Source organism: Papio anubis, chromosome 7 (assembly GCF_008728515.1).
Source record: "Papio anubis isolate 15944 chromosome 7, Panubis1.0, whole genome shotgun sequence".
Classification (NCBI taxonomy): Eukaryota; Metazoa; Chordata; class Mammalia; order Primates; family Cercopithecidae; genus Papio; species Papio anubis.
In genome coordinates this window covers 130645526-130665202 of record NC_044982.1, presented here as the reverse complement: position 1 = coordinate 130665202, position 19677 = coordinate 130645526, and the positions used below count along the sequence as shown (strand labels likewise).

Here is a 19677-nt window from a genome sequence, read left to right as displayed (position 1 = left end):
TCACTTCCCACCTATAAGTGAGAACATGTGGTGTTTGGTTTTCTGTCCTTGTGATAGTTTGCTCAGAATGATGGTTTCCAGCTGCATCCATATCCTACAAAGGACATGAACTCATCGTTTTTTATGGCTGCATAGTATTCCATGGTGTATATGTGCCACATTTTCTTAATCCAGTCTATCATTGATGGACATTTGGGTTGGTTCCAAGTCTTTGCTATTGTGAATAGTGCCGCAATAAACATACGTGTGCATGTGTCTTTATAGCAGCATGATTTATACTCCTTTGGGTATATACTCAGTAATGGGATGGCTGGGTCAAATGGTATTTCTAGTTCTAGATCCTTGAGGAATTGCCACACTGTCTTCCACAATGGTTGAACTAGTTGACACTCCCATGAACAGTATAAAAGTGTTCCTATGTCTCCACATCCTCTCCAGCACCTATTGTTTCCTGACTTTTTAATGATTACCATTCTAACTAGTGTGAGATGGTATCTCATTGTGGTTTTAATTTGTGTTTTTCTCATGGCCAGTTATACTGAGCAGTGATACTGAGCATTTTTTCATGTGTCTGTTGGCTGCATAAATGTCTTCTTTTGAGAAGTGTCTGTTCATATGCTTTGCCCACTTTTTGAAGAGGTTGTTTTTTTCTTGTAAATTTGTTTGAGTTCTTTGTAGATTCTGGATATTAGCCCTTTGTCAGAGGAGTAGATTGCAAAAATTTTCTCCCATTCTGTAGGTTGCCTGTTCACTCTGATGGTAGTTTCTTTTGCCGTGCAGAAGTTCTTTAGTAGATCCCATTTGTCAATTTTGGCTTTTGTTGCCATTGCTTTTGTTGTTTTAGACATGAAGTCCTTGCCCATGCCTTTGTCTTGAATGGTACTGCCTAGGTTTTCTTCTAGGGTTTTTATGGTTTTAGGTCTAACATTTAAGTCTTCAATCCATCTTGAATTAATTTTTGTATAAGGTGTAAGGAAGGGATCCAGTTTAAGCTTTCTCCATATGGCTAGCCAGTTTTCCCAGCACCATTTATTAAATAGGGAATCCTTTCCCCATTTCTTGTTTCTCTCAGGTTTGTCAAAGATCAGATGGTTGTAGATATGTGGTATTATTTCTAAGGGCTCTGTTCTGTTCCATTGGTCTATATCACTGTTTTTGCACCAGTACCATGCTGTTTTGGTTACTGTAGCCTTGTAGTATAGTTTGAAGTCAGGTAGCAAGATGCCTCTAGCTTTGCTCTTTTTGGTTAGGATTGTCTTGGCTATATGGGCTCTTTCAGTTCCATATGAAATTTAAAGTCATTTTTTAAAATTCTGTTAAGAATATCAGTGGTAGTTTAATGAGAATAGCATTGAATTTATAAATTACTTTGGGCATTATGGCAATTTTCATGATGTTGATTCTTCCTATCCATGAGCATGGAATGCTTTTCCATTTTGTATCCTCTCTGATTTCTCTGATTAGTGGTTTGTAGTTGTCCTTGAAGAAGTCCTCCACTTCCTTTATTAGCTGTATTCTTAGGTACTTTATTCTCTTTGTAGCAATTGTGAATGGGAGTTTGTTCATAATTTAGCTTTCTGCTTGTCTATTGTTGGTGTATAGGAATGGTTGTCATTTTTGCACATTGATTTTGTATCCTGAGACTTAGTTGAAGTTGCTTATCAGCTTGAGAAGATTTTGTGCTGAGACAATGGGGTTTTCTAGATATAGCACCATGTCATCTACAAACAGAGACAGTTTTATGTCCTCTCTTCCTATTTGAATACGCTTTCTTTCTTTCTCTTGCCTGAGAAAGAACTGGCCAGAACTTCCAATACTGTGTTTAATAGGAGTGGTTAGAGAGGGCATCCTTGTCTTGTGCTAGTTTTCAAGGGGAATGCTTCCAGCTTTTGCCTGTTCAGTATGATATTGGCTGTGAGTTTGTCATAAATGACTCATTATTTTGAGGTATGTTCCATCGATATCTGTAGTTTATTGAGAGTTTTTAACGTGAAGGAATGTTGGATTTTATTGAAAGCAGGCTCCTTTTTTTGTCCCTTCAACTCTTCCCAAAAGAGTTTTGGGAAGAGTTCAAGCACAAAAATAGCCTTTATTTTTAAATTTACTACTTAGACTAACTGTAGGGGCTAGAAGATTCTGTCTCTTTCCCTGTGGTAGCCTATAGCTGAATGTTTATAAAATATGTGAACAGTTTATCCAAGAGACTTTTAATTCCTCATAACTCAGTTTCTCTTGAGACACAGTTATGGAGTCAATTCCTCATGAGGTCAGATTTTTAAGATTTTTGTCTGCATTAACTTGTGACATTATATAAGTAAAACAACTAAATTTTAAAGCATCTAGAATGTGTAGGGGGAAATGGTTTATGAATTGCCATGCCGTGCTTGTGTAGTTGCCTTGTGAGTTTTTTTCTGAACCATTCCAGGTTCCTACACGTGCTGCTAAAGTAAACACCTGTGCTTTTCTGTTCATCTTCCCATTTTTTTCCTCAGTCCCATTTGCACTCTACCTTGACATTACTCTGATTCTGTGGTTTGTGACTATCCACCAGAACCCATCACCTTAACCAACTTAGAAAGTTCAGTTGCAGAAGATTTTCTTGCAAATGAAACTCTAGCTGATTGATCAGTGGTGTGGCTCCTCATGAAAAACCTTTTCAGAGACTTTACAAATTGAAAAAGCATGCAAACTTGTACTCTTGTAAAGAATGATATCCAGAAGATTCTTCAGTTGTCTACATACAAAGGTAAATAGTTAATTTGATGTTTAAAGTATTACTCAGACTTCATATTGTCATCCTATGGACAGTTGCAACATCTTCGCTATTTTTTGTTGTAATAGATATTTTAAAATAATTTCATACAGTTGCAGAATCCAGCCTACTTCTGAATTTCTTCCATTTAAAATAATATACATAAAACAAAGTCAAGAGATAAGTAGTAGATTGGGGAAAAATCTTCACAATATTATGACAGAGGCCTAATTTCCTTAATATCCATAGAGCTCTTCAAATGGCTAAGAATAACCCAATAGAAAAATAGCAAAGAATATAAGCATGAAAGGATGTTCACTTTCATATATCTTTAAACATAAATCAAAACAAGTTGCGGTTTTCCAGCTGTCAGATTAGGTGAAATGAAAATGTTGGAAAAACCTCAGTGTTAAAGAGTAGGAAGAATAGCATGTTGTTGCAATTATGAATTATTAAAATTTTCTGAAGGGTGATTTGGCAATATTTATGAAAATGTGAAATGTACTTACACTTTGATCAAGAAATTCCACAGATATGAAAAGATATATATGTAATGATAGTCTTTGCAGCATTATTTATAATATCCTAAACTGAAAGTGACTTCTGTGTCCCTTAGGAGGATTTACAGTAGTAATATCGTTTATTGAGCCCATGGAATAACATGCAGCCACTAAAAGATGTCCTAGCTTTACAGGAAAAAAAAGGGGGGAAAAACAAAATATAAAAGACTGACTAATATGATCCCATTTGTATATAAAAAACAGGAGGATAAGAGGATCCTATAAATACTTGTACGTGAATAAAAGTTCTTGAAAAGAGGAAACAGATAGTTAATTATGGAAAGAGGGGGTAGAGAGATCAGAGATCCAGAGGATAGAGAGTGACAGTGGGAGAGTGAGAGAGAGAGAGAGACCAAGACTTTAATTATTTAAAAAATAAATAATTTTGAATTTGTCAGAATAATTTTGTATGATAAATGTGATTTAGATGTGTTGAGAGACTGATAAACAATCTGATTCATATCAATTCTCTTTTCCCAACCCACACAGTCCTCCTGTCCCCACCTTCATTTCCACCCCTAGTAGTTATGCTTTCATGAATATTAGCTGAGTGTTTTTACTTCCCTTGGGGGACTGCTTTTGAGAGAGAAAACAAGTATCGGTGAAGTGGCCAAAGGGCTGGCAATGGAGGGAAAAATACTTTGCCCAGTACTGAAAATGAAAAGCTATCTACTAAAAATGAGCCATTCTTTGGTAATTTTAATTAACCATTTAAAATAATTCAGATAAAAGCAGTGACATTTTCCTAAAGAAGAATTTGGTTTGGACTTCCTATCTAATTATTTCAGTTGCCTATTACTCCTGTAAGGAAAATAAGGTTATTAAGCTTTTCTCAAGCTTTTTTTCTTTTAGCCCCTAGGACATTCTCATTTCTGTGTCTAGTTTGGGGGCAGATGCTTTGGATTATTGATGGAGGTCTTGTTAGAAATGGACTTTTACCTTCTTTAAATAGCCCTGGACATGCGTATATCTCACCACTACCCAGGAAGTACATTTTGACACCTGGATTGAGTTATGAAATTTATCTTTTACTCCTCACTTTTTCCAGTTGCCCTGCATTTTTAATTTGCCCAATAGCATTTTACTTAGTTATTTAAAGGTTTGTTGACTCAGTTTTTAAATCAAACAACTGTTCTACATGTTATTTTAATACTTAACATAAAATTCATGTTTTACATATTTTTCAGCTCTCCCCTCTGCCACCCTGAGGACTTCTAGTATCATAAATTTGTCTTTCATTTTGCCTTAGAGATCCTTTCCTTGGTACTGCGTTTGGGTGCCTGAGAGAGATATTCAGAGATACCCTGTGCCCAGTGTTAGGCTTCTACAAGCTTTCATGCACAGCTGAGTAGGACGTTTTTCAACTTCATTTCTGTTTTTGTTTTGTTTTGTTTTGTTTTTGCAGACACCGAACTTCTCCCTCTGCAATTTTTTTTTCCTGATCTAAACTTTCTGGGAGTGATCAAGCATTTTTCTTTCAGATGGAGACTATTTTACCTTTACAAGACATGAACCCATTGGAGTGTGTGGACAGATCATCCCAGTGAGTGTATCTCCTCGCACCTTGTATTTATTTTCATTTGACCCAGTTCTCTTAAAGACACATAAAACGTGGTCCTCAGCGATGTGTGTTTTCCATTACTGGGGGAAAAAAAAACTGAGCTCATGTTGTTGACATATCTTTAACAGCCTCCCTGCAAATGCTTATTTGAACAGGTTAATAGGGTTTCAGCTCTGTTACCAGGAGTTGAATTCTCAAGTCATGGAATTCTCATGATTAAAATAAGCAAAGCACAGTGTATTAATAACCTGCCCTTCATTATTATGTCCATTCTGCTTATGGAAAATTAATGCTTTGTTATATTTATTTTTTAGAACTGTGACTCACCATCCTTCCAAGCATATTATTTTATATGATCTTTTAATCCCATTCTTTCCCACTGTTTCTTTTCACAAGAATCTAGATAGAAGATGCTACGGAAGACACAGCAGTACAGTTAACGTCACAGACATAATTGAAACCATGCCGAGCTGCTGTGTGTCTTGTAAAGAGAAATAGATGTAGTGCTTAGTGTTTGGGTTGGAACATTAAACATTGTGCTTTTGTTCCTCTCTCTCATACACAACCTTTGTATAATACAAAACATGACCAAAGCTTCTAACAGTACTAGCTAATAGTTCTGGCAGGGATTTCAAGGGGATGCTCAGAGTTTAACTCTTATAGTATAGACAGGAAGTTTTCCGTTTCCAAAATATAGTAGTATAACTCAAGATAATCTTTGGCATTGGGAACCAAAGATGTGGGGAAGGTATAATATTTGTTTGAATAATTGATAAATCCCAGGTTACTGTGAAATTTATTAGAGAATGCAAAGGTAAAATGAGAGGTTTGGGTTAAATTCTTTCGCTCCTAAAGGCCCTAGGGAAATCCCACTTGGATCAGCTCTGGGACGAGGTCTGTCACCTTCCTTGTAGGATTCAAACTTCCCTTTCTTGCCCTTGCCCACACTCTCAACGCTGCAGCTTCACTGACAGGACAAGAGTTGCTTGTCAGCCAGCTCTGGCTCAATTACTGCACTTCAAGATTTATACACTGTAGATGGAATTAAAACATTACTGTGGACTCCCAAGTTTATAAACAACTAAGAGGAAAAGAAATTGGGTGTTTGGTGAAGGCAAGACACTTGTATATTTTTGCAAGCTTGCCAGAGCCAGTGAGAAGCCTTCAAGGATGGCAGCTGAGATGCTTCAGGCAGAAACACATTGTGGTCAAGGGCTGAAGCCAGGGGATGTGGATTTCTGTTTTCTTTCTTAATGAAATTATCAATGACACCTGATAGTACTGAGGTTCATGCCTGATCTTGTGACAATACAAGCTTAATATCCTTTTAAAATCAGTTTAAAACATTTTAGACCCCAGCCTCATCTACTCATGTAAATGTACTGTAGTCTCCAATAGCTTCTTTTACAGTGGAAAACAGACAAATGAAAATTTTTGCATACTCATAAGTATATGCACTTTATTTTTTGTAATCATGTATGTTCGTGACAATGTGTGTATCTAAAGAAAAAGTGCTACCTTGAAATACACAGTGACTTAACTCATAGTTAGAATTTTCTTTTCTAGTTCTTCCATGTTGAAGAACTTTTCATACCAGTGTGAAAATTCTGATGTAAAAATCTGAGATGCAGGAAAAAGTTTTCATACACGAGAACTTATTGGAACCAAAGCCTAATTTAAAAATACAACAGTGACTCCCTTTTCACCGTGGGATTTCTTTTGGTGGGTAGTTGAAATACACTAATTGGTTGGTCAGAGAGAGAAGGAGAGATTTCCAAGGTCAGTGCTATTCTATTCTTAATGAAGTAATTGAAAATCCAAACATCTATACTTTGTAGTGGTCAAGATTTATGTTGAGGACTAGTTTGAGAAGTATGAGAAGTCACAGCTTGAAAACAAAGTAGTGGAGGAATATTTTTCCATCTATCAACTTTGAGTTTTTTCCTTTTCAGTGGAACTTCCCCCTGCTGATGTTTGCCTGGAAAATTGCTCCAGCCTTGTGCTGTGGCAATACAGTAGTTATTAAGCCAGCAGAGCAAACACCACTCAGTGCACTCTACATGGGAGCCCTCATCAAGGAGGTAAGAGAAACGGACTTCAGGAGTGCTTCTGACTCCCCTTACAGCTGGAGCCTACTAGAGCATATCTCATTTAACATGAATGCATCAGCTTTCATCAGCCACATTTCCTCCTGTTCTGTTTCCTTAGGCTGGCTTTCCTCCTGGGGTCGTCAATATTTTGCCAGGATACGGGCCAACAGCTGGGGCAGCAATAGCTTCTCACATTGGCATAGACAAGATTGCGTTCACAGGGTCTACTGAGGTAGGTATCTGAAAAACCAGGGATTAAAGAACAGTCTTGCGCATGAGTTGAGGGGTTACAAAAACAATAAAATTAGTACCCATAGGCTAGACACCAAAAGGGCAGTGAGTACCGAAGCCCACAGAGGATAACATCGGTGTCATAGAACACTGGTGGAAGTGAAAGCAAAGGCACACAGGGACCATTTGACCCCACAGATCTCTTGAGCATTTTTGTGATATCGTCTGTTTAAGAACTATCCCAGAATCTGGGGTTCCAGCCACTTTGTTGAGTCAAGAACAGCAGTGGCAGAAGCAAGTTAAGAAGCTGGAAGTCTAAACTAGGCTCTGGTAAGGATAAGAATGGAGACACAAGCTTTCCCTTCTCATTGTTTGGACAGATCCTGTAAGTACAATTGGAATCTCTATGCCCCATGAACCATAAGAGATGATATAGAGCAGGGTTCAGCACATTTTTTCCTGTATAGGGCCAGAAAGTAAATGTAGATTTTGTAGGCAATGTGGTCTCTGCTACAACTACTCAGCTATACCATAGTATCACCAAATAGTCATAGATAATACTGAGTGTGGCTATGTGCCAATTAAAGTGTATTTATAGACATGGAAATTGGAATTTTTACATATTTTTTATGGATTACAAAATAGTAATCTTTTTATTAAACGTGCAAAAACTGCTTTTAGCTTGTAGGCCATACCAAAACAGCAGGATTAAATTTGACCCATGGACCATAGTTTACAGATCCCTGTTACAGAGTCACAAGTCAGCTTAGGAAGATTTATAAATGTTACTCAAATGTCTTTGGTTCAGGTAACATATGATAAAGTCTTATTCATTGTTTCAAGTAGAACCTCACAGATGACATCATCATTGAACAAAGGATGTCTGCAGGTCTAGAGCGGTGCTGTCTAGTAGAATGAGAGCAACATTTGTCATTTAAAATAGGCTAGTAGCCACATTAAAAAATAAGTGAAATTAATTGGAATAACTTTAATCCAGTACTTTCAAAATATTTCAACATATAATCACTATAAGCTATTAACACAATATTTTTCATTCTCTTTTTCATGTTCTTTCTTGGAAATGTATGTGTTTTACACGTACAGCATATCTCTTCAGACTAGCCACATTTCAAGTTCTCCATTGCCATGTGTGCTACCATATTGGGCAGCACAGATCTAGAAACGTTATATCAGTTGATACAGAGTTAATTATACTTGGTTAAACTGACTCACAGTAGTAAATTTAATAAAAGATTTATTAATAAAGTTGAATATCAATTCACAGATTACTGAGTTTTGTGTTTGTCAAGAGTTAACCTTGTTTGTTTCTAAACATTTTATTCTAGTTGTACTTGTTACTGTAATTTTGCAGTTTAATGAAATATTTGAATCAAACAGTTTAAGGCTTTGAAAATATTTACTAAAGGCTAGATACTAAGAAAAACTAAAGACGCAATCAGTTAGGAGTAAGCAAGACAACTGTAAAATACTTGGGAAAAATAGAATGGGCACCTGGAATTGCTTTGCAAATGTTTTTAAGTCCCTATTTCACTTTAAAGAAATTGAAACCAGAAATCATAAATAATAATTTAGGGGTGTGATTTAATCAGAAGAGACAGTTGGACCCATAATTAAAGAAAAGTTATTGGTTCTATATCAAAAGACTGGAGAATGAATATATGTATTTTTGAAACCAAAATGAAATATTTAAAGTATCTTTTACTGCTTTAACCTTTTTCTGCTGGCCAACCAATGGTCCTGATTGAGTCAGTCAAGAGGCTTCTATTGTGTAATTTTTTTTTTTTTTTTGAGACGGAGTTTCACTCTTTTGCCCAGTCTGGAGTGAAGTGGCACAATCTCGGCTCACTGCAACCTCCGCCCACCATGTTCAAGCGATTCTACTGCCTCAGCCTCCCAAGTAGCTGGGATTATAGGCACCCACCGCCATGCCTGGCTAATTTTTGTATTTTTAGTAGAGACGGGGTTTTGTCATGTTGGCCAAGCTGGTCTCGAACTCCTGACCTCAGGTGATGGTCTCCGAAAGTGCTAGGATTACAGGCATGAGCCACGGTGCCTGGCCTATTGTGTAATTTTTGTAAATAAAAATGACAGCATAATATATCAAACAAGAGATAACACCTTGCCGTGTCAGTACCTACATCTCTGCCATTTACTTTTAATAGCTGCATAGAATACTCTTACATCAGTGTATCATAATTTAATCCTGTATTTTTAATCCTGTATTAATGTACTCTTGAGGGTGTTTTTTCCACTTATTTTTCCTATTAAACAGACTACTGAAATAAAAACCATTGGAGACCCAAGAAAAATCTTACTTGTGTGTGTGTATATGTATTTATAAATCTTTAACTGTATACACGTATGTATGTATGTATACACACACGTGTATAAATGTACATATTAGACACTCAGTTGGATATGGTTCTAGAAGTGGAATTGCAAAATAAAAACATATTTATAACTTGCTTACCAAGAAGGCCTTAGAGTAATGGTTTCATTTATAAGAGGTCTTTTTATGTTAGGTATGTTAATCTTTTGTTTATTGTAGAATTTGAAAATATTCTTTATTCTTTGCTTTTTAATTTTTTATAAACAGTTGTTTGCCATGTGTAGATTTTAAATTTACATGTAGTCCTCTCCTTTAGTCTTTCTCTGACAGCTTCTGGATTTCCTGTCATTTTTGAATGACAGGAAATGTAGGTACTGACATGACAAGGTGTTATCTCGTTTGATATATTATGCTGTCATTTTTATTTACAAATCTTTAAGATTATACAAATGGCCCTAAATATTTTCTCTCAGTACTTTTATGGTTTTGTTCTTGTTTAAATCTTTAATCTGGTTGGATTTATTTTCATGTATAATGAAATGTGAGGGTTGTTTATAAATGAATGTTCAGTTACTTCAAAACAATTTATTAAACAGTCTACCCCTTTGTAACACATCTGAATATAACGTAACATTACATGATACATTTCTATATGTGATATATTTCCATATATACATGTTGGCGTAAACGTAATTTGATTAAAAGTAATGGCAAAAACAGGCCGGGCGCGGTGGCTCAAGCCTGTAATCCCAGCACTTTGGGAGGCCGAGGCGGGTGGATCACAAGGTCAGGAGATCGAGACTATCCTGGCTAACATGGTGAAACCCCGTCTCTACTAAAAAATACAAAAAACTAGCCGGGCGCGGTAGCGGGCGCCTTTAGTCCCAGCTACTTGGGAGGCTGAGGCGGGAGAATGGCGTGAACCCGGGGGGCGGAGCTTGCAGTGAGCCGAGATCGCGCCACTGCACTCTAGCCTGGGAGACACAGTGAGACTCCGTCTCAAAAAACAAACAAACAAACAAAAAAAAAGTAATGGCAAAAACTGCAATGACTTTTGCACCAAACTATACAGGAAATTTCTGTTTTAGAGCTCATAATTTTGTCTGTTCTTTCACTACTACTAGACTGCCTGAATTACTAGGTTTTATAAGATGGTTGTTACCATAATGTAGGCAAGATACCTTCTTATTTGGTTTTTCAAAGCCCATTTATTCTTTTAGAAGACATTTCAAATTAATTTTCTAAGCACCTTATGTTACTCTGAAAAAACTTTCATTGGAATTTTGATTGGCATGACATTACATGTCTATATTAAAATGAGGAGAAGTGTTGTCTTTAGCATATCTTGTAGTGCAGGTCTACTAGTGATGATTTCTCTCAGCTTTTGTCTAAAATTTTGTCTTCACTTTTTAATAACTTTTTTCTGGATATAAAATTCTAATGTGACAGTTTGTGTTTTGTTTTATTTTACTTTCAAGACTTTAAAGATAACATTCTAGCATGTTTCTGACTTTACTGTTTCTGATGAGATACAGCAATCATTCTTATCTTTATTTTACTGTAAGTAATGTTTCTTTTCCCCCAGACTGGTTTTGAGTTTCTTTTTGTCAGTTTTCAGCAATTTGATTGTGATGTGCTTTTGTGTATTTTGTTGGTTCGTTAAAATTTCTGCATCTGTGCGTTTATAGTTCTCGTCAAATTGGGAAACATTTTGACTATTATTTCTTCAAATCTTTTTTTTGCTTTCTACTTTCCCCTTCCATTTACAGATACGTTAGATCATTTGTCATTATCTCAAAGGTCACTGGGACTCTTTTATTCCTTTGTGCTTCCGGCTAGGTAACTTTCATTGTCATCTTTGGAGTTGATATATTCTTCTGTAATGCTTAATCTGCTTCAGAGATTTCATTTTTAAGTTCTAGAAATTCCATGATTTTTAAAATAGAAGATACTTTCTTCCTCACTACACCCCCTCATTCCTTTTTAAATTTATGTAGACATATCTGTTTTATAATCCTTGTCTGTGGCCGGGCTTGGTGGCCCACACCTGTAATCCTAGTACTCTGGGAGGCCGAGGCAGGTGGATCACCTTAGGTCAGGAGTCCGAGACCAGCCCGGCCAACATACTGAAACCTCAGCTCTAGCCAGGCATGGTGGTGCACACCTGTAGTCTCAGTTACTCGGGAGGCTGAGGCAGGATAGGAGGCAGGTTGCAGTGAGCCGAGATCACACCACTGCACTCCAGCCTGGGCGACTGGAGTGAGACTCCATCTAATAATAATGAAATCCTTGTCTATTTTAACTTCTCTGTCATTTCTGGATTTATTTCTTTTGACTGGCGTTTTTCCTGTTTTTGTTGTTTTTCTTTAAAGAATGCCAAGCTTTTTGAACATACAGATTTTGTTGTTTTTCTTTAAAGAATGCCAAGCTTTTTTTTTTCTAACAGGTAGTTAAGTTACTTGAGGTTCAGCTTGTCTCTTTTGGAACTTAATTTTAAGCTTTGTTAAGACTAGTTTATTCTTATTAATAAGTGGAAGTCCTGCTGAGGTTTCCATTGAATGTTCCCAGTGTTCCACAAGATCTTTCTTATCTGTCTGGTCAGAACTCAGTGAGACCATCATATTCTGCATTGGTCTCCTTATCTCCTATTGCAATCTAGAAAGTTTTGGCAAAAAAGGATTTCCTTTGTTTTCCTTTTCTCTAGATTCGTAGTCCCATACTGCCTGATGTCCAGTGGTTGAATAAAACAAGTTCATATACTTTTCCAGTTGTTTATAATGGTAAGACAAGTCCAGTGTTGGCTGCTCCATTACAATTAGAAGCAGAAGTCTCTCTGGCACCTTTTGATTAATTTTGATACTGTTCTTTGGTTTTCTTTAGGTTTTCTGCAGATCGCCTTTACAGTTAATGAGGTTACTATTTTATTTACTTCAGTTGGTCAAACCAAAGTGTTAGGAGTACAACCATAAGGACATACTGGATTTGAAAAAGCCCTAGATTTAATTAATAATTGAATATTTAAGAATCACTTTCATAAGTAACTCCTTTTTCATCTTTGAGTAAGCTGATTTGCTTATCAGTTTAGTCTTGATTTCATAAGTCTTACTTTCAGAAGATGGCAGTTTCTGGTCATATATGAAGATTTGTGGGGAGCACATTCTCTTTGGAGTCTATCCCTTAGGCCTTCTCAGTACCTCCAATAGTATCTTATGTATGGTAAACATACATTGTAAATATTGGTTGCTACATGAATGAGGAAAGACTGAATTTGGTAAATAAAAACTTTATCTCAGAGCTAGAAGGTGAGGTATCAGTAGAACCCTTCCCTTCTTTAAAATGCCACTGTAAGCATAGGGTTTACTGTTTTTCACTTCATAGCTATACAGTTATGGACCAGCCACTTGGTTTTGTACAAAATCGGTTTAATAATAGCATACATACCTGTTTCTCAGGGTCGTGAGAATGAAATGCAGTATGAGTTTGGGAATTTTTAAGCAGTAAGCAATTGTTAGTTTGTAATATGACATCAGCATCTCAAGAAGGGAGAGATCTCTAGGGGTTGGATGGTCTCTCAAGGTTTCAAGACAGAGGGATTTGGTGGGTCTGTAGGATATGGATAAGTAGAGTGAATTGGGAAGAAGGGGCAGTGTTAGTCAACAACTAGAAGAGGGGAACACAAAGTCTTAGTGGGACAGCATGGGGATTGGGAAGGGACTGAGGAGAAATGTTGGGAGTCAGATGAACTGGAAAATAATACGGTACAAATCAAGGCATTGGAAAGAATTCTGGGTCAAAAAATTGTAGCCAATATGTAGAAGATATCACAAGAAAACTATATACCAACATGTTATGAGTATAGATGCAAAAATCCTAAGCAAAATACTAGCAAACGAAATCCAGCAATATATAAAAATGATTATATACCACGACCAAGTGGGATTTATTCCAGGAATGCAAGGTTGGTTTTATATATGTAAAAAAATCAAAGTAAATATGCCATAGTAATGGAATAAAGGACAAAAAACAAGTGATCATCACAGAAGAAATATGTAGAAAAATGTTCACAGCAGCATCATTCCTAATTGCCAAAAAGTGGAAACAACTCAAATGTCCATCAAATAAGCTGATTAACAAAAAGTGGTCTATCCATACAGTGGAATATTATTCGCCCATAAAAAGGAATGAGGTATTTATACATGCTACAGCCTGAATGAACCTTGAAAACACTATACTAAATGAAAGCACTATACTAAATGAAAGAATCCAGTTACCAAAGGCTATGTCATGTGACTATGTGAAATGTCCTGCATAGGCAAATCTATAAACAGACAGTTGATTAGTAGTTGCAAAGGACTGGGAGAATGGAAAGTGACTGCTAATGGAATATGAAGTATCTTTTGGGGTATTTATGTCCTCAGATAGAAGTAATGGTTGTGATGGATACATAACTCTTAATATACTAAAATCCACTGACCTGTACACATCAAAAAAGTGGATTTTATGGTATACAAGTTACATCTCAAGCTGTGAAAAATCAATTTTACAAAGTATTAAAGGCTTTGCATTTTGGATATTAATAGCCAACATTGATTTAGCACTTACTTTGTGTTAAGTACCTGCTAAATACTTTGAATCCATTATTACAACAACCCTACACCAAAGTGCAAAGTGTGGCTAAGAGGGGTTAAATTACCTGCCCAGGGTTACATGCTAGTAAGTTGTAGGGCTGAGAGTCACACATTCCATATTACAGTGGTACACTGCCTCTCAGGCTAAGGGACTGTACACCCTCCCATAGGAGGAGGGAGCCATTAAAATTCAGAGTGACATATTAATGGGGGTACTTAAGAAGGATAATTCCTCAGTGCAACATGCTTTGTTGAATGAATGGTCAAAAAAGAAAGGTCACAGACACACTGCAACTCCATTTTTCTTTTTTTTCTTTTTTTTTTTTTTCCTAAAATTCACTTCAAAATTGCATGGTTAGCTTCTTTAAATATCATTTGTTACAATATAAGGTTTCCGTTTCACACTGTCTGATATAGGACTTGAAAGTTTTAAACTTAGGTTGTTTCAAGTCAATTCCACAAACATTTATTGAGCACTTATGTGTCTAGCACTGTGCTAGATCTTGGAGAGGCAAAGGTGTTGTTTTGTGTGACTCAGTCTAGCCCAGGCAATAATCTGTGAATATGTAACTATTATAGTGTGGTGTGTTATGGGAGCATGGAAGAAGATGAGAATTCTCTGCATCATTACCTAAAAATGTTACGATTTTCAAGATGCTAAGATCAAGGATAGAACTGAAGTTCTGTCATTTAATATAATTTTCAAAAGTATCTGTATCTAGGAGAAAGGCATTAGTTGAAGATATTTACATTTGAATGAAAAGCTACTTTATTCAAAGATAAAAGTTATTTTAAGATAAAAGATAATTCTCCATCTTAATTCCACAGTTGTTAATATTCACAACCGGGAAGAAGAACTTAAGACTGTCTTCCTTTTCTCTTACCACTAATCTCTTTGGAAAAAAGGGAATTGTAGTTGTATGGGAACCAAAATACAAAAAGAACTTCGAGAAAAGGAATGCTAGCTGTGAGGACCCTTGTGAGTAATGTGTTGTTTGATATTGGCAGATAATCAACAAATACTGGTATCATTTATTCTCAAAATCATTTCCTATGCCAGATATTAAAGAACCAGTACTTTGTAAAAGCTCAATACATATTTTGCTGGAAGGTAGGATGGGATATTAGGTTTCACTGCTTCCTTTCAATAGCAAATGCAGTTTGGTTTTTTTTTTTTTGTGTGTGTGTGTGTGTGTGTGTCTTTCCTGCAGTTGTAGTTTTAACAGGCATTTAAACACCAGAGCTGCAGATTTTATGTGAATTCAGTGTCTATCCTTAGAAGTCTCTTTAATAATAGGATGTGAAAAACCTTATAGAGATGGGGAAATAAAAACAACACAGCCCTAAGAACCTAAATCATACCAGATGGGACATGTTGAGAAGGGTAGTTAGGGTCCTTAACTCTTGGTAGTTGAGCCAACACTGAACACCACATGCTCAGTGACTGCTAAACATGGAGCTTCAGTGTTCTGGTGGGAGTAGGTAGTAGTCAGGTGGTGCAAAAGTCTGTAAAAGCTGGAGAAAATAATAGGTTTTCTTCAACAGTGATTTCCCATGAATCGTCTTTGTACACTTCAGATTATATTCTTAACCACATTCAGGGCAAGTTAATGTCCATATACAAAACTATGCAGATTGCTTGTCATAAGCAAAGATAATCCCAAGCTGAACAGTAAATGATCAATCTGATTAAGCTAATGATCAACAAAGACCAACCCATACAATTTAACATTACTTTAGGATTTTTACAGCTTTAATGAAGTTCAGCCTGAGTTAATTTCTCTTCATCCTTTACTCTCTTAAAAGAAAATAAAGTACTCCTCAGTGCTTTCCTAAAATGAAAGTTTGACAGAATAGTATATCACAACTCTATACTTTCCCTCTCTGTAAACCAACTAAAGGAAATCATCACTTTTTCAATAAGAAGTTCTGAACACAGTCTTCAAATCATGCTAAAGGAATCAAGATGAAATATGTAAGAGTCATATCAGAAAACTAGACAATTTAAACATCTATTATACTTGAATGGATTCATTCACAGTACATGTTGTTATTCTCTCCAGACCTCAGATATCCCAGCTGTAGATTAGAGATGATTGTACCTACCTCATGGATTGTGAGGATGAAAGATGATTTGAACGTGTTCCCTGGAAAGTGTGTGTAGGTTATTTAATCTACAATACAATAGTGTTGAGAGAGGGTCACTAGTGAGAGGTGTTTAGATGGATACTAATCTGTTAACCCACATTAATAGATTGATGCCATTATAAAAGGGCTTGCGGTTACACATTCAGTCTTGTGCCCTCTTGCTCTTCCATCTTTCACCATGGGATGACACCACAAGAAGTCCTTCACCTCATGTGTGTATCTCAAACGTGGACTTCCCAGCCTCTGGAACTATAATTTCCTTTCTCTATTACGTATCCAGTCTGGGACATTATAGGTAAACTGAATGGACTAAGAAAAGCTAATATATCTAGTGTGTTTAGCACAGGATCTAATTCTTAGTAAAGTGTCAGCAAATATTAACTGTCATTGTTTTATATTTATTTTTAAAATGAAGTTTACGGGACAATTAATGCTTGGGGAAGTGTGGTATAATAGATGAGGCACTGGATTTGATCCACCAATCGTGGATCAAATCCCAGCTTTCCTGTGGTGTGAGTTTTGGTGAATTATTTAGTCTTTTCTTTCATGTCTTCTTCCATTAATAAGGCCTATGAATCACTCCCTACAGGCTCATTTGAAGATTAAAATAATGTATTTGAAAGTTTCAAGCATACTGCTTGGCATATTGTAAGAACTCAGTAAATATTAGTTGAATCTGAAACTTCCATTTGCATATAATATTTATATTATTATATGCAAACTTCCATTTGCATATATTTATTATTATATGTAGCAGTAACTACATTCTGCTGTCCTCTGGCAACTTTACTCTCCTTTTGTTTATTTTGTAGCTTTTGTAAATATTTTACAAATAATTTTGGCTACCAATAAGTGTTTTTTTGTGTATGTTTGCTCTTCTATTTCACTTCTTGGAAGACTGCCTGGGTGCTTGCTTGGATAAACTGACGATGAATCCTTTTTCTTTTTTGGTAACATAATGTACTGGATTTAGAATACAGTACAGGAACAGAGGAGCTGATTTTTTGAAAAGATTAACAAGATAGACCACTAGCCAGACTAATAAAGAAGAAAAAAGAAGAATCAAAAAGACACAATAAGAAATGATAAAGGGGATATTACCACAGATCCCACAGAAATACAAACTACTATCAGAGAATACTGTAAGACTAAACCAGGAAGAAGTTGACTTCACAAATAGACCAATAACAAGTTCTGAAATTGAGGCAGTAATTAATAGCCTGCCAACCAAAAAAGCCCAGGACCAGATGGATTCACAGCCGAATTCTACCAGAGGTACAAAGAGGAGCTGGTACCATTCCTTCTGGAACTATTCCAAACAACAGAAAAAGAGGGACTCCTCCCTAACTCATTTTATGAGGCCAGCATCATCCTGATACCAAAACCTGGCAGAGACACAACAAAAAGAAAATTTCAGGCCAATATCCCTGATGAACCATCCAGCAGCACATCAAAAAGCTTATCCACCCCTGTCCCGTGCAACCCCATCCCACAGCCCCCCAGCCATGAGTTACACACAGTTCAACAAGGGCCTCTTGTATGGGCTGTCAGCCAAGGTAAAGAACTGGCTCCTGTCCAAATATGACCCTCAGAAGGAGGCAGAGCTCTGAAGCTGGATCAAGGGACTCACCGGACCTCTCCATCGACCCCGACTCCCAGAAGAGCCTGAAGGATGGGATTATCTTATACACACATGAACAAGCTGCAGGCAGACTCAGTCCCCAAGGTAAATCACTCCATGCAGAATTGGCACCATCTAGAAAACCTCTCCAACTTCATCAAGGCCATGGTCAACTATGGCATGAACCCCGTGGACCTGTTCAAGGCCAACAGCCTGTTTGAGAGTGGGAACATGAGGCACGTGCAGGTGTCTCTTTTTGCTCTAGCAGGGAAGGCCAAGACTAAGGGGCCGCGGAGCGGGGTGGACATTGGCGTCAAGTACTCAGAGAAGCAGAAGCAGAACTTCAATGACGCCACCATGAAGGCCGGTCAGTGCATCATCAGGCTGCAGCTGGGCACCAACAAATGGGCCAACCAGTCAGCCTGACCGTGTATGGCATAAGGAGGCATCTCTATGACCCCAAGAACCACATTCTGCCCCCCCACGGACCCCTCGACCATTAGCCTCCAGATGGATACAAATAAGTGTGCCAGCCAGGTGAGCATGACGGCTCATGGGATGCTATGGCACATCTATGATACCAAGCTGGGAACTGCCAAGTGATAATTCCACCAAGTCCCTGCAGATGGGCTACACCCAGGGTGCCAACCAGAGTAGCCAGGTCTTTGGCCTGGGCCAGCATATATATGACCCCAAGTACTGCCGGCAAGGCACAGTGGCCAACAGGGCTCCCTTGGGTGCTGGCGACTGCCCTTACTACCAGGAGGAGTCCAGCTACACTACTGAGGTTGCCAGCACTCTCTCCCCCCATTGTCCCCCTGTCTGGGTTTTTTGGGTTTTTCTATGTTTTCATCTTTTTTTCTTTCTTAACCTGTTCAGTGCTGCCAGTCAACCAAGGGTCTCTGAGTGGCAAGATGGAATCAGGCAGCAGGGCTTTTTCCCCCCTTGCCTTGGTCCTTCACAGGACTGAGCCACCAGGCTGTGGGGGAAGGGGTCAAGGCCATATCCCAATATGTGTAGGGTGAGGGTCCCTGCTGGCATGTCCAGGCTGTCAGCAGAGCTGTGCTGGGGAGAAGAGCCATGGGCTTGGAGGGAACTAGTCCCCGAAGGTTTCCGGTTGCCTCGCCTCTTCCCACTTTTGTCAGCTGATCAGTTTATGGTTTCTCTACCCACAAAAGTTTCAGGAAGTATTAACAAAAGAAAAATACATTTTTTCCCCCAAGGAATGGGGTGAGGACAGTGGGGAGGGTGCTGGGAAATGAGTCCCCTGGGAAAGGGGGCCTGGCTATGATGCTGAGTTTCCCTAGGACCCTCAGACCAACAGACCTCAGACCTGCCTCAGGGCCCAGTGGGGAAACTGAGTTCCGTACAAGGAAGTGGAATGCTGAGTTGTTGTGGCTAATCCCAAATCCCCGCCCCACTGTGGCCTCAGTAGGTTTTATTTTTAGTTGTTGTGGCCCAGGCTGGAGTGCAGTGGCGTCATCTTGGCTCACTGCACCTCCACCTCCTGAGCTCAAGGGATTCTCCCGCCTCAGCCTCCCAAGTAGCTGGGATTACAGGCATACGCCACCATGCTCAGCTACTTTCGTATTTTTAGTAGAGATGAGGTTTCACCATGTTGGCCAGGCTGGTCTCGAATTCCTGGCCTCAGGTAATCCACCCGCCTTGGCTTCCCTAAGTGCTGAGACTACAGGCGTGAGCCATTGTGCCCGGCCCCTTAGTTCGCCCCAGCCCTT

At 38.0% G+C, this 19677-nt stretch overlaps 1 protein-coding gene and 1 pseudogene across 1 annotated transcript in view; both read left to right on the top strand.

Moving 5' to 3' along the window:
• LOC116275817 (retinal dehydrogenase 2) overlaps nucleotides 1-19677 on the top strand; it is a 59408-nt gene that overhangs the window by 12742 nt on the left and 26989 nt on the right. Inside the window, exons 4-6 of the mRNA XM_031668618.1 lie at nucleotides 4794-4855; nucleotides 6826-6954; nucleotides 7082-7195. Coding sequence (XP_031524478.1) covers nucleotides 4794-4855; nucleotides 6826-6954; nucleotides 7082-7195 — 305 coding nt within the window. The remainder of the gene's footprint in view (nucleotides 1-4793; nucleotides 4856-6825; nucleotides 6955-7081; nucleotides 7196-19677) is intronic.
• On the top strand, nucleotides 17720-19451 carry LOC116275818 (annotated as a pseudogene).